This window comes from Lampetra planeri, chromosome 53 (genome assembly GCF_965212315.1).
Source record: "Lampetra planeri chromosome 53, kcLamPlan1.2.h2, whole genome shotgun sequence".
Lineage (NCBI taxonomy): Eukaryota > Metazoa > Chordata > Hyperoartia > Petromyzontiformes > Petromyzontidae > Lampetra > Lampetra planeri.
Window position 1 is genome coordinate 3,989,186 of NC_136159.1, and position 23,934 is coordinate 4,013,119.

Consider the following 23,934-nt stretch of genomic DNA (forward strand, 5'->3'; position numbering starts at 1 on the left):
GTCATTTATGTCGCCGAGGGGAATTGCATATGATCCTTAATTAAGTGTGCCAGGCTCTAACCTATTCATTTCGGCAGCTTTGTGGAATGAGTAACAATCGGACGTAACAATGGGGATATTTACACGATCCAACCCCAAAAAAATACGATTTTACGATGTTGTAAGCTTGGTTATTTTAGCATCATTAGCCCCTCCAATGATGGGGATTATGAATTCGAATCCTGGCTAGGCTCTGTGGATAACCCGTGGATGATGATGCATATCATTGCCCCAGGTCACTCTTTGCAAATGAGGCCCTATCCCGGTCTCTTGAGTTTTTCCTCGCCAGGTTCAAATCACATCCCACCCCTTTCGGGCGACACACGCACAGAGTGTGTATTGGGTGGTGTTGCCGATGCTAGTGGTGAACAAGCACAATCAACAACAACAACAAAACACGAACTCAACACATTCGTCGTCGAAAAAAGGGATGTGTAAACGACGACGTTTCGGACAACGGCCCTTCTACAGCGCACAAAGACAAAGATCCCACTCCCGTACACCCTGAAACGACTGTTGGGGCGAGTAGCACCTATGAAGGCCAGCACGGCACACGAGGGGGTGGGTGGCCAACACCATGCCCAGCCGCCTTTGTCTCCCCAGTGGCGATATTTACACATCGCACCAGGTAGTCATTTGAGGCTGAGTCGACCTACACACACACGTGTGTGTGTTCAACATACACACGTGCCGGCCTTCATAGGTGCTACTCACGCACAGCACTTGCCCCAACAGTCTGTTAAAGGCTACACGGGGGATCTTTGTGTGTGTGATGTGGAGGGATGTGGATCCCAGTAGGGGGCACAGGTGGTGCATCGGCCAGTCATCTCAGTCAGTCGACCCGTGGCACCACCTGGGTCTGCCCCGTGACCTCCTGCCAGCGGGCGTTTGACATTTCACGTGGCCTCAACGTGCACCCAGCCTGGCACAAGCGCCGTGGTGACGGTCACGGCCACTTTAGTGGCGAATGGCGGCAGTTGTCGTCGGTCTCAAGGTCGACTCAGCCTCAAATGAGTACCTGGGCGCGGTGGTGTGTAAACCTCACCACGAGGGAGACAAAGGCGGTCGGGCGTGGTGGTTGACCACCCCCCCCCCCTCGTGTGCCGCGTGCACGGCCTTCGTAGGTGGGTGCCACTCGCTAACGGCACTACACGGGGGACCTTTGTCTTTGCATGTGGCGAGCGTGCGGGGGGGGCACTCCGGCCCCTCCTGCGCCCTCCCCCTTCTGCTCCCCCCTCCTGCTCCCTCCCTCCTGCCCCTCCTCTCCTGCCCCCCCTCCTGCTCCCCCCTCCCCCCTCCCGCTCCCCACTCCCGCTGCCCCTCCTGCCCCCCCCTCCTGCCCCCCCCCTCCTGCCCCCCCCTGCCCCCCCTCCTGCCCCCCCCCTGCCCCCCCTCCTGCCACCCCTCTCCTGCCCCCCTCCTTCCCCCCTCCTGCTCCCCCCTCCTGCTCCCCCCTCCTGCCCCCCCCCTCCTGCCCCCCCCCCTCCTGCCCCCCCCCCTCCTGCCCCCCCCCTCCTGCCCCCCCTCCTGCTCCCCCCCCCTCCTGCCCCCTCTCCTGCTCCCCCCTCCTGCCCCCTCCTGCTCCCCCCTCCTGACCCCCCCTCCTGCTCCCCCCTCCTGCCCCCCCCCTGCTCCCCCCCTGCTCCCCCCTCTCCCCCCCTCCCCGCCCACACTTCCACAACGCCGTCACGTGACGCGCGTGCGGAGCCAATGGGCGAGGCGCGTTCGCCTTGTAACGGGCGGCAGCAGCTGTTCGCCGCGAGAGGTTGCGGGAAGCAGCAGCAGCAGCAACAACACCAACAACAACGCAACAACTTCCACTTAAAAGCCGCCTCGTCGTCAACGAACGTTGAAGAGGTTATTTTTATATTTAATCAAAGATACGTTTATTGTCGCCGTTGATTAGCGCACGTTACTTTGTCGTCGTTTTAAAACAAAAAAAACGGAATTCAAGATTCGGTGGCGTTTTTGTTGGTAAGGGGAGGAGAGAAGTTGTTGCTCGCGACTTTGAATGTTGACCCAGCGTGTTGTTGATGATTAATTATCGGTTTAACCGCTAATTGTTCTAATTTCTGAGTCGTGTGTGTGCACTGCCAACACCGGCGACGATTATCTGAACCGGTCCTGGGCCTCTCCCCCTAGGTCGACTCAGCCTCAAATGAGTTTCCTTTGCGCGGTGTGTTAACGTCGTCAGTGGGAAGACAAAGGCGGCCGGGCGTGGTGCTGGCCACCCACCCCCTCGTGTGCCGTGTCTGCCTTCATAGGTGCTCGCTAACAGCACTTGCCCCTACAGTCTGTTACAGGCTACACGGGGGATCTTTGTCTTTGTAAATGTGCCAATAAAGTTTAACAAATCTGGTCTCACGCAGGTACCCGATTATAAGACGCACACCCCCCCCCCCTCACCAACGTTGGCTTTGTACTGCAGTATATACATATGGACACCACCATTCATTAATGTGTTTTTGTTTTACAGATACGTGTCAATCCGCTGCTGGATGAAGGGCTTTCTTCTTCCTCCACTTAGTGTGGATCAGCAGTTTTGTTTCTTGCTGTGGTTGTCCCACCTGATGACGGCTGCTTGTGTTGCGATCGAAACGTCGTGATCTATTGTTTTTCTACCTACGCGACTTTACCGAAAGAACCAAAGAGTATATATATATAGGGGATGTGTTTAACCATACTTCACCACGCTGGTCAGTGAGTAGGAGCGAGGGGGTACAGGGAGCGAGCGGGTTCAGATCTCATATGCCACTGATGGTAGCCGGGAGTCGAACCCGTGACCACTGTGTCTTGTGGGTGGTTATCATTCATTTAAATTTGTCAAAGTTCGTTAGGCCTCAAAGGTTCTTAAGAACACCGGGTTATATCAACAGGGTGGTTAAACATCGTGTTGTTTATCTTTCCGCTATCGATAATCGCATGGCATTTTTTATTAGTTATATATTTAAAAAAATCGATTATGGGTTTACAGGTCAATATGGACATATCGTGACAGAGGCCTACATAGAGAAGGCTGCAAAGTTGGGCTCCGGGTGTAAATGCGCAAACGCACAGTAACGCCTCTGATTAACACGGTTGGCTACGTACGGTGCGAAAGAAGTTCAACTTACAGACATAGGGGTCACGAACAGCAGTTGAGTGTTACCTGAGACAGCATGTCGAAATAGGGCACGGGATCAAAGTGATGGATTAACGAGGTGGGACGAGAATGGGCCAGAGGTGCTTTCTTGAAAACTGAACTCGATCGTGAAAAGCAACGAAGCCATGCCCCCACTCACAGAATAACTTTCGTTATTGATGCGTGCTGCATGCTTATGAGATATGGTTCAGAGACGTGGTGATTCATGGAGGGAATGGAAAAAAAATTGAGAAGTGTGCAAAGAAGCAAGGCTAGATGGACTAAATTTTGATTTAAAGCTTTCGTGACTGCAGGGATTCATCTTCTTGGTTCTTTCGGTAAAGTCACGTAGAAGGGAAATAATAAAATAATAAAAATAAAACATAAAATAATTCTCACGACGTTTCGGCCACAACGCAAGCAGCCGTCCTCAGGTGAATGTGGTGATTCATTCAGACGCTGTCTTTCCGACAGACCTGTTCTTCACCTGAGGACGGCTGCTTGCGTTGTGGCCGAAACGTCGTGATAATTATTTAATTATGTTTATTTTTATTATTTCCCTTCTACGTGACTTTACCGAAAGAACCAAGAAGATAGATGGACTGCTTGGAATTACTCAAATAATTCAAACAGTGAATAAAAGTATATATGTATGTTGAACTTCAAACGTGATTTGCAGCTTTCGTGACAGCAGGAATTACACTTTGGTTCTTTCGGTAAAGTCACGTAGAAAGAAAATAAATTAAATAATAGAGTACGACGTTTCGATTGCAACACAAGCAACCGTCATCAGGTAGAACTAAATTTGAGAGAGTATGTCTCTCTCTGTGTGGTCTCTCTCTATGTGTCTGTGTTGTCTCTCTGTGCTTGTCTCTCTCTGTGTGTCTATGTGTTGTCTCTCTCTGTGTGTCTCTCTCTCTCTGTGTGTGTCTGTGTTGTCTCTCTCTGCTTGTGTGTCTGTCTGTGTGTTTCCGTGTCTGTGTTTTGTCTCTCTCTCAAATTTAGTTCTACCTGATGACGACTGCTTGTGTTGCAATCGAAACGTCGTACTCTATTATTTAATTTATTTTCTTTCTATGTAACTTTACCGAAAGAACCAAATAATATTTTGAATTTCTTTCGCAACGTACGGAGCCAACCATGCTAATTGGAGGTGCGGAGGGAAGGACAACAAACTAAGAAATGAGTTTTCAATCTAAATTAAAAAGTGCATAGCTCCAGTGGCTTCCTATTATTGGAAGGAAGGGCGTTCCAGACGGACGCAACGGGGATTGCGCAATACACGTTACTGCAGAGCTGTGTTCTTCATTGCAAAGGCCTGTGGGCCACTGGCGGCCCCTGGTGGCCTTTAGTGCGGCCCCTGGCGTGCGCCCCCGACAACACACGAATGTGTTTGACATCATGCTGTCAAACCCCAATGGTTTCAAATGTGTGGCGGCCCTCGCACTGATGATGCCTCATCTTTGAAAGTGCTCTCCCCGCCCCCCCCCCTGAAAATCCGTGAAGAACACTGCTGCAGAGAAACAAGTGTTCTCGTCGAGCATTACGTTGCAGCAACGCCGCACGTGCTCACGTTCACAGGCGTTTCTCCTTCCCCGCCCACCAGAAGGGCGATGTCCTGCGGCGGCGGCGGCGATGGCGGCGGCGTCCTGCTGCTCGACTCTGGCGACCCGCTGCTGCGGCTGCAGCGCTCCGAGATGGCGCTGCTGCAAACGACGCAGCAGTGGGCCTGCCGCCGCGTGCAGGCAGAGCGCGACTACGGCGAGGCCCTGATGCAGGCGGGTGCCGTCGTGGGGCACGGCGGGGCTTGCGGAGAGGGTGGCGAGCTGGCGCAGGTGCTACTTGGTTAGGAAGCCGGCAGCACACCTTTGCTGATCTGGTCAAGGAGCGTAAACCATCACCGCGCGAACTCCGGTCATCCCCACAGCGGCGGCGGCTTTTGGCTGGCCATTGAACAAAGACGGTCACCGAATCGCGCGCTTTCAGATGCGCTGCTGCGGCCGTCTGGAACGCTCTTCGGATAGTAGGAAGCCAATGGGAGCTATGCAGTTTTAAATCATCTAGATTGGAAACTCATTTCTTGAGAGCTGCTTTTTGTGTTTAGTTTGGTGTCCTTCCCACACACCTCCGATTAGAACGGTTGGCTGCGTACGGCACGAAATAGTTCAACATACATGCATCGTAATAACAATGCACATTCGTAAAGTGGCATATTTCATCCGTAGATCCCAATGTGCCACCGTTGTATGGAAAGCCAGGAAATTAACAGAACGGCCAGAACTAGGCGGGGGGGAGGGGGTAAAAGTCATTTTGAAGAGGTGAGTTTTCAAGACAGACTTGATTAGCGCAAACGACCTATTGATTTTTTGCCAAAGGCAAAGCGCTGTTCCATAGTCTTGGCAAAAAGGCACGATCAGTCCAGCAACAGAATCAGAAATGGTTTTAATCGCCATGAACGTTTACACATACACGGAGTACTTGGAAGGAAATCCGAAGATCTCAGGAACCTTGTTGGAGTGTGAACACGGATTGGTTCCTGAAAATATTGCAGGGCTAACCCATTGGGAGCGTTATAGGTCAGCAGTAGGAGCTCATAGTGCACGCGATATTTGACTGGTAGCCAGAGCACAGACAAAGAGAGCAGGTGTGTGATGGTGACGTGCGCTCGTGAAACGGTGTGCGCGTCACGACTCTGGCAGCTGCATTGTGAGCGAGCTGGAGTCTGTCCAGCACGTTACTGGGAATCCTGAACAGTGATGCGCCATCAGCGTTTCCGCGGCTTTGCAGTCATGCCGAGTTCATTTATTCCTTCGCTATCTAAGACTATCCGCCTCTCTTTGCTCTCTCACATGCGCCTCACAGACAATAGGTGAAAATATTACTTAAATATTATTCTTTTTCCCATTCCGATGACTTACGTGTGCACGTTCAGATACGTCATCGGAATGGAATCGGAAGAAAAAATAAAATAACTTTATCGGTACCGAAGCTCCCACAAGGCCATCCGGGTGGGTGTGTGGCACAGTTCGGTGCCAGCAATCATGCAGTACGGTCATGTCACTACAATTATCTGGGGTGAATAACAGCATCTTTTAAAACAACGGTGCTATGCCTCTCTAAATAAAATTAACTCTGAGCCGCGTGCGCGTTCCGAGATTCAGAGATGAACGGGACCCACTCTGCAACTTGCAATCGTCTCGGAATAGGAAACGGTTAAGAGGCGGCTGAAATATATTTTTGAGGTGCTGGAATAAGTTTTCTTTAAAAATGTTCTGACAATTCAACAATGTATATTTTCTACTCTTTGGTTCTTTTGGTAAAGTCACATAGGTAGAAAAAATAAAATCTAACAAAAAATAATCAATCACGACGTTTCGATCGCAACACAAGCGGTTGTCCTCAGGCGGAAAAAAAATCCAGCAATAGAACTGCTGAACTAGCGAGAGAGCTGTTACAACAAGAGGTTGTGAAAGAACCAAAGAGTATAAAATATATGTTGTCAGAACATTTTATTTATGTTAACCTCTTGTTGTAACAGCTCTCTCGCTGGTTCAGCAGTTCCATTGCTGGATTATTTTTTTCTGCCTGAGGACGACCGCTTGTGTTGTGATCGAAACGTCGTGATATATATTTTTTTGTTTTATTAAATTTTTTCTACCGACGTGATTTTACCGATAGAACCAAAGAGTATGAATTCCTGCAGTCACGAAAGCTTCAAATCGAGAACATATATTTTAGACAATTGGTCTTCCGTAAATTGACGAGCTCAACGTCGCTCGCCACTAGCAGCATGGCGTCGTAACTCCGTCGTATTACTCTGAGCGACGAGAAATTTCATCGCTGAAGGGAACTTACGAGCGCCGCGCCACGCCGCGTGCAACCGGCCCGCAGGTGCTCGCGAGCCTGCTGTCGCAGACGGAGGCGCTGGGACAGGCCATGCGGCGCCGCGCGGAGGAGATGAGCTCGGGTCCCATGCGCCGTCTCTCCGAGCTGCTGGGTTCCCAGAGTCGGGCGCACGATGCGTACGCCAGCGCGCGCCGCTCGCTGGAGCGCGAGTTCGAAAAGGTACGGAGCGACGGGGGGGGGGGGAGGCGCAGGGAGGCGCGATCGCGTGGCGGAGAAACGTCAGCAGATTCACAGTCGTCGCGCTGAGTTCATTGAGTCCGGTGTTCTTCGACAATTTTCAGAGGGGGGGCTACTTTCGCTGATAAGACATCATCAGCGTGAGGACCGTCAGACCATTTTAAACCACTGGGGTTGGACAGCAACACGATGATGATGATGGCGGGTGTTTTCACGTGTGTATTTTTCGGGGGCCGCATGTCGGGCCGCACGAAAGACCAGCAGGGGCCGCCAGCGGCCTGCGGGCCATGCAATGCGGAACTCTGATTTAGTCCGTCGCCATCCCAGCGTAGTTCGCCCCGACTATGTCTGACACGTGGCCCGGCGGGAGCGCGTTGGCCGCTCGTTGGAGAGGTTCGCGGTTCGAGCCCCACGGCCTCCCCAGTTAATGCTGCGGGGATGTATCAACCGTAAAAAAAAATCTGCTGCTTCGCCGTGGACGTCAAAAGGAATCCTGCGACGTTGATGGGGAAAAGGGTAGGCCTTGTGCGCTGGTGTCGAGGAGAAAATGTGAAAAACAAAAAATTGTACCCGCAATTTACTGACGAAACATCGCAACATCGCCCCCTACTGCGAATCTACCGTGCAAAACAGCGGATTCGTGTTAGCCTCGTGCTATGAGAATGGCGCGAATACCAAACGTACTAATGATTTGCCGCTTTTATCTTCGTTGCAGTCTTAGCTTAGCCGACAGCGACCAGTGGAAAGTCAACTGGGAGATGCTTATTTGGGCTCCTTTGCTCAGCTTGCCAACTCTCGCCTGCAGGTGACCCGCACGGAACTGGAGATGCTGAAGCTGCAGTACAGGCAGCAGGCGGCCGAGCTTAACTGTGCTCGGCAAAAATTGCTGGACGTTTCCTCCAGAGGTCAAAAAGTTCCGCACAATTCACTTCAACACGAAGGTCGGCACGGAAACCTCCCAGCCAGTGCTCAATTTTTCACCCCAGCCACTCGCTTACAGGCAGTCGGTCGCCTCCTTATCACTCTTCTATCACTGCTACCTTGGGTTTTTTGCTCCAACGCACTTCACTCGTTGATTGCTTCACCCGTGTTGAGGACTTGGTCTCCAAGACTGAATGTTTTGTCCCATCCATTACTGTGTGTTGATCACTCACCCACTCATCTACTCACCCACTGACGCACACACTCAAGTACTCACTGCAGGCTGCAACAACACACTCTGATTCAATCAAACACACTCACCAACTCACCCACCGACGCACCCACTCACCTACTCAATACACTCACAATACGCTCGCTCAACCCACTCACTCATCCACCGCAGGTTGCAACACCTTCGCTCTCAGCGTCTCCCCTCGCACTGCTTGACGTGAGAATTCCCAACTCCAACCCCTCGCCCTGACGATCCTCTGACCCCCTGACCGTCCCCGCAGGCCCCGTGGGGGACGGAGAGCTGGAGAGGGCGGAGCGCAAGGTGTCCCGCGCCACGCGCCGCCTGCACTGCGCCCACAACGAGTACGCACTGGCGGTGCGGGGCGCCCAGCGGCACGCTCAGAACCACCGCGACAGCACCCTGCCCTGCCTGCGAGACTCCCTGCAGCTCTCCGCTCACGACAGCCTGCTGCTCCTGTGAGCGCTGTACGCACGCAGACGCACACGCAAAGGCAAAGGTGCCCCCCCCCCCCCCCGTGCAGCCTCAACAGATTGTTGGGGCAAGTGCTGTTAGCGAGCAGCGCCTATGAAGGCCGGCACGGCACACGATGGGGTAAGTGTCCAGTACCACGCCTTTGTGCTCATTTGAGGCTGAGTAGACTTAGGGGAGGCCCATAACCGATTCAGAATCGAACTCGGATCGCCGGGTTCACAACGCAGTGCGCTAACCCTTGCACTACCGCCTCCCAACATGCACACGTCTACACGGATATTCCTCGTGACCACTATGCCCGGCCACGCTGCGTGGCTGTATTGTGCTACTTTGGGTGGTGCCATGCCATGTAATGCTGCATTGTATTTCGTAGCGCTCTGCCGTGTAATGACACGCCATGTAATGCTTTGATATACTATCGTCCAGTGCTATGCCACACTGTGTCGTGGTTTGTCACCGAATACTATTCTTGGCTTTGTAACGCTATGATTTATTGCACAGCGCGAAGTTATGCAGTGCATTGCTATGCAGTGAATTGCCTGGGAGTGGAGTGTTGTGCTTCATGGGCTATGTCGGGGGTCGCCAACCTGCGGCTCTGGTGGAGCCGTATGCGGCTCTTGACGGGCCGCTTCGTGATGTTATTTGTGAAGGGCCTCACCGGCTCGTATGCACCGCACGGTGCATTTGGCGGCTTTTGATCTCCATTGGTACCTCATTTGCCAGTAAAAAATATGATAATTGTTTTTTTACCCTTTTATCTGGCAACAAAACTGATACCTTTTTTTACGAGGAGTCATGTTTGCATCGACCACAATACCTGCAGTCATAATGCAAACAAAAAACATAACTCTGATAATGTATGCACTGTCCTTGAAGTTGTTTGGTCCACACCCGAGACAGCTTTCCTTTGAGCCTAGTCTCACATGGGTTGGACCAGATGATGCCAAAAGGCGCACAATGCACCATCAGAGTATGAGAGCTTGGGGTAAGCATTTACACCATTGGTACCTCATATTTTTTACTGTTCAGTTTTTTGTTTTATCGAATTCGAAACAGATGGCTCTTCTTGTTATTGTGGTCGCCGACGCCTGTGCCATGCCCTGCTATGCTGCGCTAGTCTTTACCCCGTTTGCGCTGTGAATGCATGGTCGAGAGAAATTGGTGGGGGAAAAAATGTATTAGGAGAGATTTATTTACATGGCTATTAAAAGTGGATTACTTTATATCCCCACTTATTTAAACAGTTAGCAATTGATTGTTGTTGGACACATGAAGTAATTGGAACCGCTAAAGTCCTGTCACCTCAGGTGGTACCGACAAGTGAAACATCTGGTCTGGATGCATATGCTATATAGTATCCCATACGAAGTCCTTATTTACAATATTAGCAGTAAGCACTCATTTAACACGGTATATGCATTCCTGAAAAGCGCCGTGATAAGAGAAAAACTCGTTGGGCGAAAACCATTTCCCCATAAATAACGATCAAGTCTGGCGAGATACGATGTACTACTACTACACGCGCACAGTGAGATGGCGGGACAAATAACTGAGAATACGACGCCGCATTGCTCTATCATTCCGCTTACTCTATCGTACCGATCAGCCGCGCAGCTCAAGAAAGTAGTTTGTCGTGGGCACGTTCTGCCTTGTAAACGGTGCGTGTTACCCGTTGTAACGGTGTGTATTACGTGTTGTGCAATGTTCTCTCATGGAAGAACCGCGTTGTAGCGCGAACACCGCGCGTTAAGCGAGGACTTACCGTACACTTTCCCCCGCTGAACTGCCGTGCACTATTATGCCCTGCCATGCTGTACCCCGCTGTGTGCTGCTATGCACTAAGTCCCGCCGTGCCGCGCCGTGCCGTGCCGTGCCGCGCCGTGCCGCGCAGGAAGGAGGTGCTGCTGGCGCTGCTGGAGGCAAGCGTCTGCGCGCAGGACGACGTCGCCGCCGCTCACAGGGAGATGCGCGCCGTGGTGATGGCACTGGAGCCCAAGGACCGGCTTGACCAGGGTCCACGCCTGCACAGGTGGGGGGCACGAGGCTCACGGCTCGGGGCACGTAGCAGAGGGCATGCGGCGCGGGGCTCCGGGTAAGGTTTGCAGGCATTTGGCATGGGGCATGGGTTACTGGGCATGGGGCATGGGTTACTGGGCATGGGTTACTGGGTATGAGGCTCATGGCTCATGGCTTTTAGCACAGAGCTTGGTGCACGGGGCAACCCTGATAATGGGGTGTCTACCCTCTGAGCCACGCGATGGCAGCTCCACGCAGCAGTGGGGTTGACGTGTCTGTGCGGCACCTGTGTGTGTATGTGTAAGGCACGGGAGCCCACTGACGGTGAACTTTGACCTGTCCCTCCCGGCGGAGCAGGAGGGCCTGCAGCCCGAGCAGCTGGTATGCACCCCCCACACGGCGGACGGCCTTCAGCACCGGTGAGTAGCCCACCTCTTGGTCGGCTCAGCCTTGAAAGTTTGTCGGGCATACAGCTCGCGACACGGCTTTTCGGGGCGCGGTGAGGTGGCCCAGCGGTCGTTGCAGAGGTTCGCCGTTCGAATCCGCCAGGCAGTCCTGGTCAATACCGCACATGCGTCAACCGTAAAATACACGTCGTCCAATTCACAGTGGACGTTAAAGATCTCGTGATGTCATTTGGGGCAGCGTAGGAGGGGCGAGCGGCTAACTCCGTGACGTCACGGCCATCGCTGGCCGCGGTTGAACTGCGGCCCAGTTGGTCCACTTTTGGGCGGACGAACCACTAGTAGCCGGCACGCTTTTACGGCAGATCTTCCGATTGTCTCGGTCTCCTTGCCAACGGATCCAGGTTCTGTCCTGATTAAGAATTGTGTGGAAACTGGCGTGCAACAGTGTCCTCGTGCTAATCTGCGTCCTCCATGGAAAAGAAAATGTAAGAAGATATTTGGTTCCCGGATTGGCCGCATCAGCCACCTGTGTACGCACAAACCCTGACAATCATTGCTGTCCACGGAGGACCATCATACTCGACCTCAAGGGACCCCAGATGATGGTGAAGGCCATGGACTGGGACCACGTATGTAATGGGTTCCGGGGACACTTCTTAGAGGGCACGTCTTTATTTCCACACACCACGTATTTATACACTGATTTCCCAGCCTATTCACGTAGGTCTCCTACACAGCTTATCTACGTAGCGTGCCTAGCCTCGTCTACGTTCCCAGGTCCTCCGGCTATGATTACCCTAGGGGAGGCTACCTGACCCGACCCAGCCAAGGTGCGGGTCTAGACCACTGGCTTCCTCGGACCTCGCCCTTACAAGGACGTCAGGCCGGGAGTCCCAGAGTCTCACCACTGGCCCGCACAGCGTCCCCCGGCCTTTACAAGGATGTCAGGCCGGGAGTCCCAGAGTCTCACCACTGGCCCGCACAGCGTCCCAGCCCTTACAAGGACGTCAGGCCGGGAGTCCCAGAGTCTCACCACTGGCCCACACAGCGCCACCCCGGCCCTTACAATGACAGCGGGGCAAGGGGGTCCAGTGTCCTAGGCTGGCCGGTCTTCTTGCTTCGGTCTCCGACTGGACCTGAGCTACTGGGGAGGTCCCCCTTGATGCACCTTGCCATCGAGGGGCGGGGCTGCGTGGGATCCTGGAACCCCCGCAGCCCCCCCCCCTCTTGGGCTGGGCAATGCAGCCCCTCCCCTGACGGTACGAGGTACCGCCCCTGATGGGCCCTGTCCACCGTTGCAGGTAAGTGCGGCCCATCTACGGTGCTACGCGAATAATAGGATTTACGGGGCGAGAGGGATGTGACCCTAATGTAATTATTGCTTGATTGTGTCTGCAGCTTGCAAGAGATTACCGACGACCTGCACAAGATGAGGGCTGTTCTGTCGCAGCACAAAGAGAAGATGCGCGGATTGGAACGCGAGGTCGTGGAAATGGCAGCGTCGCAGAATTGCCGAACCTCGTGAGTGTGCGGAGGAGAAGGTTCAGTACCCACTGCGATCACACAAGTACAACCCCAATGTGTGTTTACATATAGCAGCGTCTAAATGGGGCCACATCTCAAGCCGCTGGGAAGACACAGTGCGCTTGATGATGTTGGAGAGAGTGAGATAGCGCCGACTCACGACACTTGAGAACTTGGTTTAACCACAGATCAGTCTACGTGAGTCTCTGGATGAGTCACTGGTCACCCCGGAGACTTGAGAACCCGGCGTAATCACAGGCGGTCGCCCGGATTTCAAACCAGGATTTCAGCGGTGGCGGCTCAGCACTTTTTGGGTGGTTAAAACGCAGCAAGTTGGCAGAGTGGGGAGCTTGGGTGGTGCATCTGCCAGTCATCTAAGTCAATCAACCCATGGCTCCTGCGTCTGTCCTGTGACCTCCTGCCAGCGACACTTCACGCGGCCTCTGAACGAGCCTAGCCTGACACGAGCGCCGTGGCGATGTCACCGCCGCCTTGTGGCGAACGGCGGCCGTTGTGTTTTTTTTTGCGATGCGTGAGCCCCGACAGCGTCACGCTGCTCGGAAAGAAGCACGAGCTGCAGGCGCTGTGGCTGCGCAAGTACGAGCTGCAGGGCGCCGAGATGCAACTCTCGGCGCAGAAGGAGATGCTGGAGCAAGCGCTGGGCGGGATGGGCGACGCGGACCCCACCTGCGCCTCATTCAGTCTGCCCCCTCCCGCCGCCGACAACGACAAGCAGAGCCCGGTGGTAAAGCGCTGCGGGTCCCCTCGTGTGTGTCCATCGCGAATTTTACGCGAGAAGAAGTACGGAGCAAGTGTATATATTGTGCACGATCGCGAAGCGAGTTTTAACTCGGACGTAGTTATGTTAACCGATTAGGACTGACAACGTTGGTCCTAGTTTGACGTTGTACTGTGATTCATGAGCAGTTCCCCGCTCCCTGGCCTTTACCAATCCACCCTGACCAGCACGGTGAATTGTGATCAAATACCGCGTTCTCCAAAATATAAACGATGCACTTTTTCCCCCCCCCGCTCACATTTGAAAGAAAAAGCTGGGAGTTGTGTGTGTTTGTGATCAGATTAGTATAATTTCATTGACACCAGGCACAGGTTTTTTGGGTGCATCTTACTTTCCAGAGCATCTCACAATCAAGAAAATACAGTGACGCCCCCTCCACCATGACCCTCATCTGCACTGACCAGCGGGGCGAAGTATGGTCAAACAACCCCCCTGATTGACACGACACAGGGGGAAGGCCGTCGTCCAATAGTAGATGGACAACAGAGTGTGCACGTGTGCGTGTTGGTGTCTCTGATGCTCTCGTGTCTCTCCCCGTGCCTCTGACGCGGTCACGTCTTCCCCCATGTCTCTGGCGCTGTCGTGTCTCCCCCCGTGTCTCTGACGCGGTCACGTTTCCCCCATGTCTCTGACACGGTCACGTTTCCCCCATGTCTCTGACACGGTCACGTCTTCCCCCGTGTCTCTGACGCGGTCACGTCTCCCTCCATGTCTCTGACATGGTCACGTCTTCCCCCCGTGTCTCTGACGCTGTCGTGTCTCCCCCCCGTGTCTCTGACGCGGTCACGTCTCCCTCCGTGTCTCTGACATGGTCACGTCTTCCCCCATGTCTCTGATCCTCTCGTGTCTCCCCCCGTGTCTCTGACATGGTCACGTCATCCCCCATGTCTCTGACGCTGTCACGTCTCCCTCCGTGTCTCTGACATGGTCACGTCTTCCCCCATGTCTCTGACACGGTCACGTCTCCCTCCGTGCATCCGCCGCCACTGCGCAGCCCGCGTGGAACTCCGCGCGGCCTCTGGCGCAGCAGGATTGGTTCCACGGCTCCATCTCCCGCCTGGAGGCCCAGGAGCTGCTGATGAGCGAGGGCAGTTTCCTGGTTCGCGAGAGCCACGGGAAGCCGGGGCAGTTTGCGCTGTCGGTGTGCAGCGGCGGCGCCTGTCGCCACTTCATCATCCAGACCGTGGAGGCGAGCACGACATCCGGGCCCCCCGCCACGGCAATGTGGAATTTCCAACATCGGTGGATGGGGACCAGAGGCGCACCCCCCCCCCCAGCCCCCATTGCTCGTTTTATCAGAGAGACTGATTCATGCACGGTGGCACCATCATTGTTATGGTCAGCCATGATCTATCAACTGCCGGATGAAGGCTTTCCCGTTACTTGTGCCATAACGGCACACTTCTCTGTAACTTTCATCACCATCTTGATAGGCCGTAGGTCTCCACTTGACATGTTTTAATTTGTTTCCACTGTAAAGCCTTTATCATTAACAGAGCTTCAAGTTTGTCTAGGACAGCCTCACCCTTGAAGTATATCCTAGATAAGAGCCGTTTGTTGGTTGAGTCTTGCGTTAAAAAGCAGCAATGCCATGTGGAGTTGAAGTAATAACTGCAAATGTGGCACCACCCAGATCCTGGGTTCGAATTGAGGCAATCGTGTGGCTTTAAACTGATGGTCTCCGGGAGTTCACCAATGAAATGCACAAGAGAAAATCACAGTAAATGTTGGTTCTGCGCTTAACATGGGTAAATTTCAGCTCTGAAAATGTGGTATATATCTGTACGATTGTCACGTGATGGGCAATACTTTTTTTTATGACAGATCGGGTGGGAAAGTGCTGTGACATCTACTGCGGTGGCACTGATGTCACTTGAAGTGATCTCAGAGGCAGCTCTGATATCCGCTTCCGTGGGCTGTCCTCTAACATGAAGGGCCATGCTGCTATGCTAGAGATCCGACTGATATTCGCCCTCCCATCACATGACACCGATAGCACAACTGGGATAAATCTTGTAGAAAAAAAAGACATCCGCTCACAAATTATGTGATCTATGGTCGGTGGGTGCAACAAGAAATGTGACTGTTTACTTGGTTACCCGCCTGCCGATTGCAATACTTGCCGACTTGCCTACCTACCCACATACCGACATAATTGAATTATTAATAAAAAATTGCAGTAAAACAATCCGTATTTTTTTTTGGGTTAGGCCACATGGTATGCAGTTGTATGCTACCAGTCATTGTTAAATTTAGTCACGAAAAGTCTCAAGCCACTTTAAGGAGCTTTAATAATTCAAAATTGTCATCAGTACATTGGGCACGGTCTGATTAATACCTTTGTGAACTCGGCAGTCTGGTCGGTTGGTAGCGGGTTGACGACAAGAACTTTTGGTGTTAAAGGAAATATTGTTTTGTTATTTCCCCGCAGAACCTGTATCGCTTCGAGGGCAAAACGTTCCCCACGATTCCAGGGCTTATGGAGCACTACCTGTGCACCCGGCAGCCCATCACCAAAAAGTCGGGCGTCATCCTCGGACACCCGTGCCTGAAGGCAAGGATGCCGGCCACGTGTGTGTTATATAATAGGATCATCGTTATTATGATGTTGTATTCACCTGATAATAAACAGGGCGGTCTAAATGCAAGGCTCAGTTATATTGAAATAACCCTTGTGAGTGAAATGAAAACCCAACAACAACAAACAGCAGTCGCTGTTTGTCACTATGCGGCGGTGATGTCACCACAGCGCTTGTGCCAGGCTGGGTGCACCTCTTGTGCCGTCCGTCATAGGTGCTCGTTTACAGCACATGTCCTAACAGGCTATAAAGGGGATATTTGTATTTGCACCTTGAGCCACGTGAGGTGTCAAAAACGCGCTGACAGGTCACTGGACAGACCCAGGTGTTATGGTTTGACTGACTGCGATGACTGGCAGAAGCACCACTTGTGCTCCCTACTTTGCCAACTTGAAAAGCCAGGGCAGCCACAACACAGACACCTCCTCCGCATCTTGCAACAGACGCCGCTGCCTGTACAAACGTTGCGTGAATTTAAACAAAAACTGAAGTGTGACTTACAACGAAAAGTGCATGCAAATCGTCCAGATCTCACGTACCTTAATAAGTATTACCAGAATACAGTAGATCAGTGTTCTGCACTAATTTTCAGAGGGGGGGTGGAATTTGCGCCGACAAGACATTAGTGTGAGGACCGCCACATATTTGAAACCATTGGGGCTTGACAACATGGTCTGGGTGTTTTCACATGTTGCGTGTTGATACATTTTTTTTATCCTTTTATCTGGCAACAAAACTGACACCTTTTTTTACAAGAAGTCATGTTTGCATAGACCACAATACCTGCAGTCATAATGCAAACAAAAAACATAACTCTGATAATGTATGCACTGTCCTTGAAGTTGATTGGTCCACACCCGAGACAGCTTTCAGAGTTATGTTTTTTGTTTGCATTATGACTGCAGGTATTGTGGTCTATGCAAACATGACTCCTCGTAAAAAAGGTGTCAGTTTTGTTGCCAGATAAAAGGGTAAAAAGACATATTTTTTACTGGCAAATGAGGTACCAATGATGTTGCGTGTTGTTGTGGGCCGCTCGCACGTCAGGGGCCGCACTAAAGGCCACCAGGGTCCGCCAGTGGGCCGCGGGGCCTTGCAGTGGAGAAGCCTGCCGGAGACAATAACGTGTCCCGTAGGGCCATTGTGATCAAGCCAATCCTCTCCTCCTTTGCCCATGATTAACACCCCTCTCCATTCGTCTTTGAAACAAACACACCAGAGGTCGCAACCGGGTACCCGATACCCGTACCCTACCCGATACCCGGCTACCCGTACCCAGCCGGGTACGGGTAGCCGTTTGCGACCCTGGTGCGGCCAGGTACGAGTACGGGTAGACCGTGAGTCATTGGTGAGTAACTGTTTGTCACTCATTTCCCAACGTCTTTTCTCTTCTCACAATTCAAGTTCCTAGAATCAACCCACCCGCGCCTGCAACATGGCTTCATCCCAGAGGTCGCAATCAGGTACCCGATACCCGTACCCTACCCGTACCCGGCCGGGTACGGGTAGGGTACGGGTACGGCCGGGTATGGGTACGGGTACCCGTTTGCGACCCTGGTGCGGCCGGGTACGGGTACGGGTAAGGAATCAAAACCCATTTGCGACCTCTGAAACACACCCACCGTCTCTGTACGGCGCATTGAGACGCGGTGGCATTCAGATGCCGCTGTATAAATCCACACTGCGATTGTAAATCGATTTTAAGTCGATGGATCGATGCATCGGTAGACGGCTGATCGTTACTCCCTCCCCCCACCCCTGGTCCCTGACAAAACGAGGGGAATGATGCTTCACCCCGCGCAGGATAAGTGGCTGCTGGAGCACGATGACATCATCCTGGGAGAGAAGCTGGGCAAGGTGAGCGGTTTGCTGTCCACGCGTCGCCCCGCACATGGGGAGCGGTGGCGCAGCGGTTAGCGCGCTTGCGCTACGAACCCGGCGACCCGAGTACAATTCCCCACTCACGGTCAACACCGGTGACGATTGTCTGAACCGGTCCCGGGCCTCCCCTAGGTCATCTCGGCCTCAAATGAGTACCTGCTGCGGTGTGTAAACATTGCCACTGGGGAGATGAGGACGCCCGGGCGTGGTGCTAGCCACCCAACCCCTCGTGTGCCGTGCCGGCCTTCATGAGTACTCGCGAGTAGCACTTGCCCCAACAGTTTGTTCAAGGCTATACGAGGGATCTTCGGATAATCCTTGAGGGTTGATGGTGATCTACAGCTCCAGAAAGGTTCAGCACCACTGGTTTATCGAATGATAAATAATGTAGATATAGAGTGGATCACATCATCTCTCTGGCCTGTCTATGTATGTGCTACGAAGAAGGTCCATTGCCCGAAACGTCACCCATTACACATTTTTCCTTTTAAGGCCACGGTGTTATTGACAAATGTGTTGCGTTTCTTCGCTAATTGTGCTTGTGCACGACTGCAAACGCACAGCATCACCAAGTAATCCGGTTATGGAATGAAACGCTGTCCTCGAAAGTGTTTAATTATCAGCATGGGTGTCGCGAGTTCCGGCGAGCCACAGACGTGCGCGTGACCCCGCAGGGAAACTTCGGAGAGGTGTACGCCGGTCGCCTGAAGGCCTCAGGGGTCCCCGTGGCCATCAAGGCGTGCCATGAGAACCTGTCGCAGGACCTCAAGAACCGGTTCCTCATGGAGGCCAGGTGAGGACCGACGGTGCGTGGCAGAGAGACGGAGTGCGCGCGCGCGGGCAAGGGGCTAAGGGATGTAGTCTATTGTGGTGATAAGGAGGGCAGTGAGGGGCCTCGGCAATGCGAAGTCATTTCTCTTTGGTCCCCTCGGATGTGCAGTGCGCTTGGTCCGTCATCAATCCATCATCCTCGATCCGTCGATCAGCAACATCAATTCATCGAATCAACCATAATGAAATGTCCATCGACCCATCATAATCATCGATCGTCGCCATTGTCCCGAGGCTGTGGTATGAATTGTAAATTCAACACGTAGGCTTTCGCGACCAATATTATTCATAATCAACGTTTTTGGGTTTAGATTGCGTTATTTATAAATTTGTCGTAACCCTCCACCACCCGACACGGCCAAACAGTAAAAAAGTGTCACGTTGACAAAAGACAAATAGTTCACTGCAGAACCTCACCATTCTGGCGAATTGCCCGATGATGCTGGATGCAATTACCAGCGAAACGTCGTACTCAAATTGTAAATGTTGTGGTTTCACGCTTCAACACACCGGTGGGCTAAAGCAGTGAACTATTTGTCTTTTGTCAACGTGACACTTTTTTACTGATTGGCCGTGTCGGGTGGTGGAGGGTTACGACACATTTATAAATAACGCGATCTAAACCCAAAAACGTTGATTATGAATGAATTGTAAATGTTGAGCGCGCGCTCGCCTAACGCGTGGAGGTTGCCGTCGTGCGGTGCAGGATCCTGAAGCGGTACAACCACCCCAACGTCGTGCGGCTCATCGGCGTGTGCACACGGAGGACTCCCGTCTACATCGTCATGGAACTCGTGAGAGGCAGGTGGCGGCATTCAGAGAGGAGCGGCCCCACACGCTCCACCTCCTCGCCCCGGACGTTATCCGCAGCGGCCACGTCGGAGACCGGGAGACGGCCGGGGTATCGTGCGTAGGCCCTGGGAGCGTTGTAGCAGCGGTTAGCGCTAATCGCCGCACCTTGTACCCGACGACCAGAGTTCGGTTCCCCGCTCAAAGTCAACACCGGTGACGATTATCTGAACCGGACCAGTGGTGCTGGCCACCCCCACCCCCTCGCGTGCTGTGCTGGCCTTCATAGGTGCTCGCTAACGGTGCTTGCCCCAACAGTCTGTTGAGGCTATACGGTATGAGCGTCTCCCTCTGTGGTCTACAGTGGCCGTCTTGGATGAGCTGTGCTCATCTCATGTTTACATCCCTGAGCCAGTGTCGGAAAAACAACACGCCACTCGGATGGGTTCTTTTGTTCTCGCGTCTGGAACGACAGCGATGACCGGACGTGAATGTGCGTGCGCACAGGTGGAGATTTTCTGACGTTTTTGCGGAGGGAGGGCAGTCGGCTGTCCGTACCACAGCTGCTGAATTACAGCGAGCAGGCAGCTGCAGGAATGGCTTACCTGGAAAGCCACAATTGCATACACAGGTGTGTATTGTTGTCTAGACAGGAGGCTGGTAAGGGAATGTTCGAAACTAAAACTAAACTATTTTTTAGTTTACCAGGTATGTAGGAGGTCGTGGGGTCGATTCAGACCCTGCCGTTTGTTGCTTTGGGGTTTGCATGTTCTCTCCGTGGTCACGTGGATTTTTCTCCGGGCCCTCCGGTTTTTCCCTCCACATTTAGAAACATGCTTATAGAGTGTTTGGCTGCTATAAATTTCCACATCATAAGCCACTCAGTTGAGCTATCATTTGTGGCCAGGTCACGTCTAAAAAAGAGCGATACAGCTCAGTGGGCCTCGCCTGGTCAAATAAAAATAGTTTCAGTTTAGTTTTCGATTTAAAGCTTTCGTGACTGCAGGGATTCATCTGGGTTCTTTCGGTAAAGTCACGTAGAAGGGAAATAATAAAATAATAATAATAAAACATAATAAAATAATCCTCAGGACGGCTGCTTGCGTTGTAGCCGAAACGTCGTGAGAATTATTTTATTATGTTTTATTTTCATTATTTTATTATTTCCCTTCTACGCGACTTTACCAAAAGAACCAAGAAGAGTTTCAGTTTGGTTTATATCGGAGCCGGTGCTGCGGCAGTAAGCGCCGTTTGTGGTGTGTTGTGTGCCGGGGCGGGGGGGGGCGGCTGCGTCATGGTGACAGGGACTTGGCTGCCAGGAACTGCTTGGTGGGCGAGGGCAGCGTGCTGAAGATCAGCGACTTCGGCATGTCCCGGCATCAGGCGGACGGTGTCTATTTGGCGTCAGGCGTCATGAGACAAATCCCCATCAAGTGGACGGCGCCGGAGGCGCTGCATTACGGTACCAGCGCCATCATCAGCAAAGGAATGGACGGGCGTTTTTCCGTCTTTTGCGAGTGGTTTTTTACATGTCTGTCCACGTGTCCTCATCCTGTGATTTAACCCCCGGTGTGAAGGCACATACACGACCATGAGCGACGTGTGGAGCTACGGCATTCTGCTGTGGGAAATCTTCAGCCTGGGCAGCTCTCCATACCCGGGCTGGTCCAACAAGATGGCGTGCGAGCAGGTGGCCAGCGGTGAGTGGAGGCGCAGTGGTTAGCGCACTGTGCTACGAACCCGAAAACCGGAGCTCCATTTACTCCCACGGCCACTATCGGTGACGAATACCCGAAACCGACTGTCCTCCCGCGATTGAAAGCTTCGTGACTGCAGGGATTCATCTTCTTGGTTCTTTCGGTAAAGTCACGTAGAAGGGAAATAATAAAAATAAAACATAATTAAATACTACCCATATCCCCTCCCTTTGATGCTGCTAATCCTGCATAATGCACGGGCATAATATGACTTTGAAACCCCCCGCCCACCTCCTACGCATTTCACACGTAGTACTAATCACATACCTGCATTTCCCATAAATATGCTAAATTCCTCTTGATATGCAAATTATTTTGTCAAGGCGACCCTTCCCCCCTTCCAACCCAGCTTAAATATACGCTCCAAGCGTGGTGGTGTTTCATTCAGACGCTGTCTCCCCGACAGACCTGGTCTTCACCTGAGGACGGCTGCTTGTGTTGTGGCCGAAACGTCGTGAGAATTATTTTATTATGTTTTATTTTTATTATTTTATTATTTCCCTTCTACGTGACTTTACCGAAAGAACCAAGAAGATTTCCTCCCGCGCTTGATGATTTATAATTGATGATTTTGACGATGAATTGATGATGATGATGATGACGACGACGATGCTCCTCGACACTCCGCAGGCTATCGGATGCCACCCCCAGCAGTCTGCCCGGACGGCATCTACAGCCTCATGCTGCGGTGCTGGGAGTTCCACGCGGAGCAGCGGCCCACGTTCACGGAGCTGCACCGCGAGCTCTCGCTCATCAACCGCAAACACCACCACCAACACCACCATCCACAACACCAACAACAGCAGCATCCATACCAATAGCCGCAGCAGCAGCAGCAGCAGCAGCAGCAAGTGTAGCAGCACCAATACCAATAATCATCTGCAGTATTGCCAATACGAGCAGCAGCACAGGCGTCGGCAGTACTAACAACATCGGCACCAGCAGCACAGTATAGCGCCTAAGTCAGTTCTCTAAGCAGCAACAGCATTCAGTTTTGAGACAGATCCTCACGTTTCACATGAAGAATAATGCACATTTACCACGCCAGATAGCGACAACATTCGAGAAGTGGTTGGGAGTTTATAATAGCCATGTTGGGGGCAAGCACCACTGAGTTCCTGGGATCAAGTCTGGAATTAGACCACCTGTGTAATGAAACTTAATTTCGTCAGGTTTAGGGAGGCAGTGATCTCAGCCTGGTCACCGATGATTGTACGAAAAAAGGTATGGGCACACTGGCAGACAATTTGAGATTAATGTGTTTTTTTAGTCCTGTGTAATCCACTCACTCAGTCTCTGAATCTCTGTCAAAATAAAGTTAAGGCCTGTGAGCTGTGAGTTATTATAATGGGCATAGCTGTATTGTTACTGAGGGGGCCTATTTATACAATTGCTTATCTATTCACTGGAGCAGTAATTGTATGGGCATATATTTACCACTAAACATACATTTTAAATTTGTATTGTATATTTGAGATTATACTATTTATCCCCGTTTGATGCAGATTTTATTTTTAATAAAATCAAACTGGAAAATATAGGCCGAGTTAAATATTTTATTTCGTTTGGTGTTTTGGCGATACGTTTTGGTTCATGTGTAGATATAACTGCTCAACCCGAGTTATAAATGCTCTGTTACCTGCATTGTCTTTGTTCGCTTTTTGGCATTCTTTGGTCTGACACTGTTGGTGTAGGTCACTTTCAAAGACAATGCATATATTTCGGCTGCACGTCGTATGGACTTAAAAACTCCTGTACAAGAATACGTGGTAAACCGTGTGGGTTTTTGACACGGTATGAATCTCAACTTTTATCCTACAGAGTCCCATCATGAGCAAGAAACAGACACATTTTTCGATTTAAAGCTTTCGTGACTGCAGGGATTCATCTTCTTGGTTCTTTCGGTAAAGTCACGTAGATGGGAGAAAATAATAAAAATAAAACATAATAAACTAATATTTAATTATTATTTTTTATTAATAAACTTATTTTATTATCTTCTTAGGTTTTTTCGGTAAAATCACGTAGGTAAAACATCAAAATGAATTAAAATAAAATCAAAAATCACGACGTTTCGGAGGCAACAAGTCTCCGTCATCAGGTGGGACCGTCACAGCCAGATTAGCTGCATCAAGTGAGGCAATGATTCAAGATGTAATCCCTTAAAAGCGAGTTGAGGGGGGGAGGAGAGGGAGGGGGGAGCTCATCAGACTAGGAGAGGGAGGGGGGAGCTCATCAGACTATGGTGGCTACCATAGTCTGATGAGCTCCCCCCTCCCTCTCCTCCCCCCCTCAACTCGCTTTTAAGGGATTACATCTTGAATCATTGCCTCACTTGATGCAGCTAATTCGGCTGTGACGGTCCCACCTGATGACGGAGACTTGTGTTGCCTCCGAAACGTTGTGATTTTAGATTTTATTTTCATTCATTTTGATGTTTTACCTACGTGACTTTACCGAAAA

The 23,934-nt window shown here is 51.8% G+C and overlaps 1 protein-coding gene across 2 annotated transcripts; it reads left to right on the plus strand.

Annotated features, from left to right (window-relative positions):
* Positions 1-1,816: 1,816 nt before the first annotated feature.
* On the plus strand, positions 1,817-23,113 carry LOC144734786 (tyrosine-protein kinase Fer-like). Of its 2 annotated transcripts, none has more exons than XM_078617158.1 (18): positions 1,817-1,896; positions 4,767-4,995; positions 7,052-7,225; positions 8,049-8,148; positions 8,677-8,872; positions 10,780-10,917; positions 11,210-11,323; positions 12,710-12,832; positions 13,373-13,580; positions 14,629-14,823; positions 16,066-16,188; positions 18,017-18,070; positions 18,769-18,887; positions 19,632-19,726; positions 20,222-20,345; positions 21,019-21,176; positions 21,292-21,414; positions 22,102-23,113. In XM_078617158.1, the coding sequence occupies exons 2-18, from the start codon at positions 4,774-4,776 to the stop codon at positions 22,290-22,292; spliced, it is 2,457 nt and encodes an 818-aa protein (XP_078473284.1). In that variant the 5' UTR covers positions 1,817-1,896; positions 4,767-4,773; the 3' UTR covers positions 22,293-23,113. The 2 variants fall into 2 exon arrangements, with proteins under 2 accessions (XP_078473284.1, XP_078473285.1); XM_078617159.1 differs by having other exon boundaries at positions 13,382-13,580.
* The last annotated feature ends 821 nt before the right edge of the window (positions 23,114-23,934 follow it).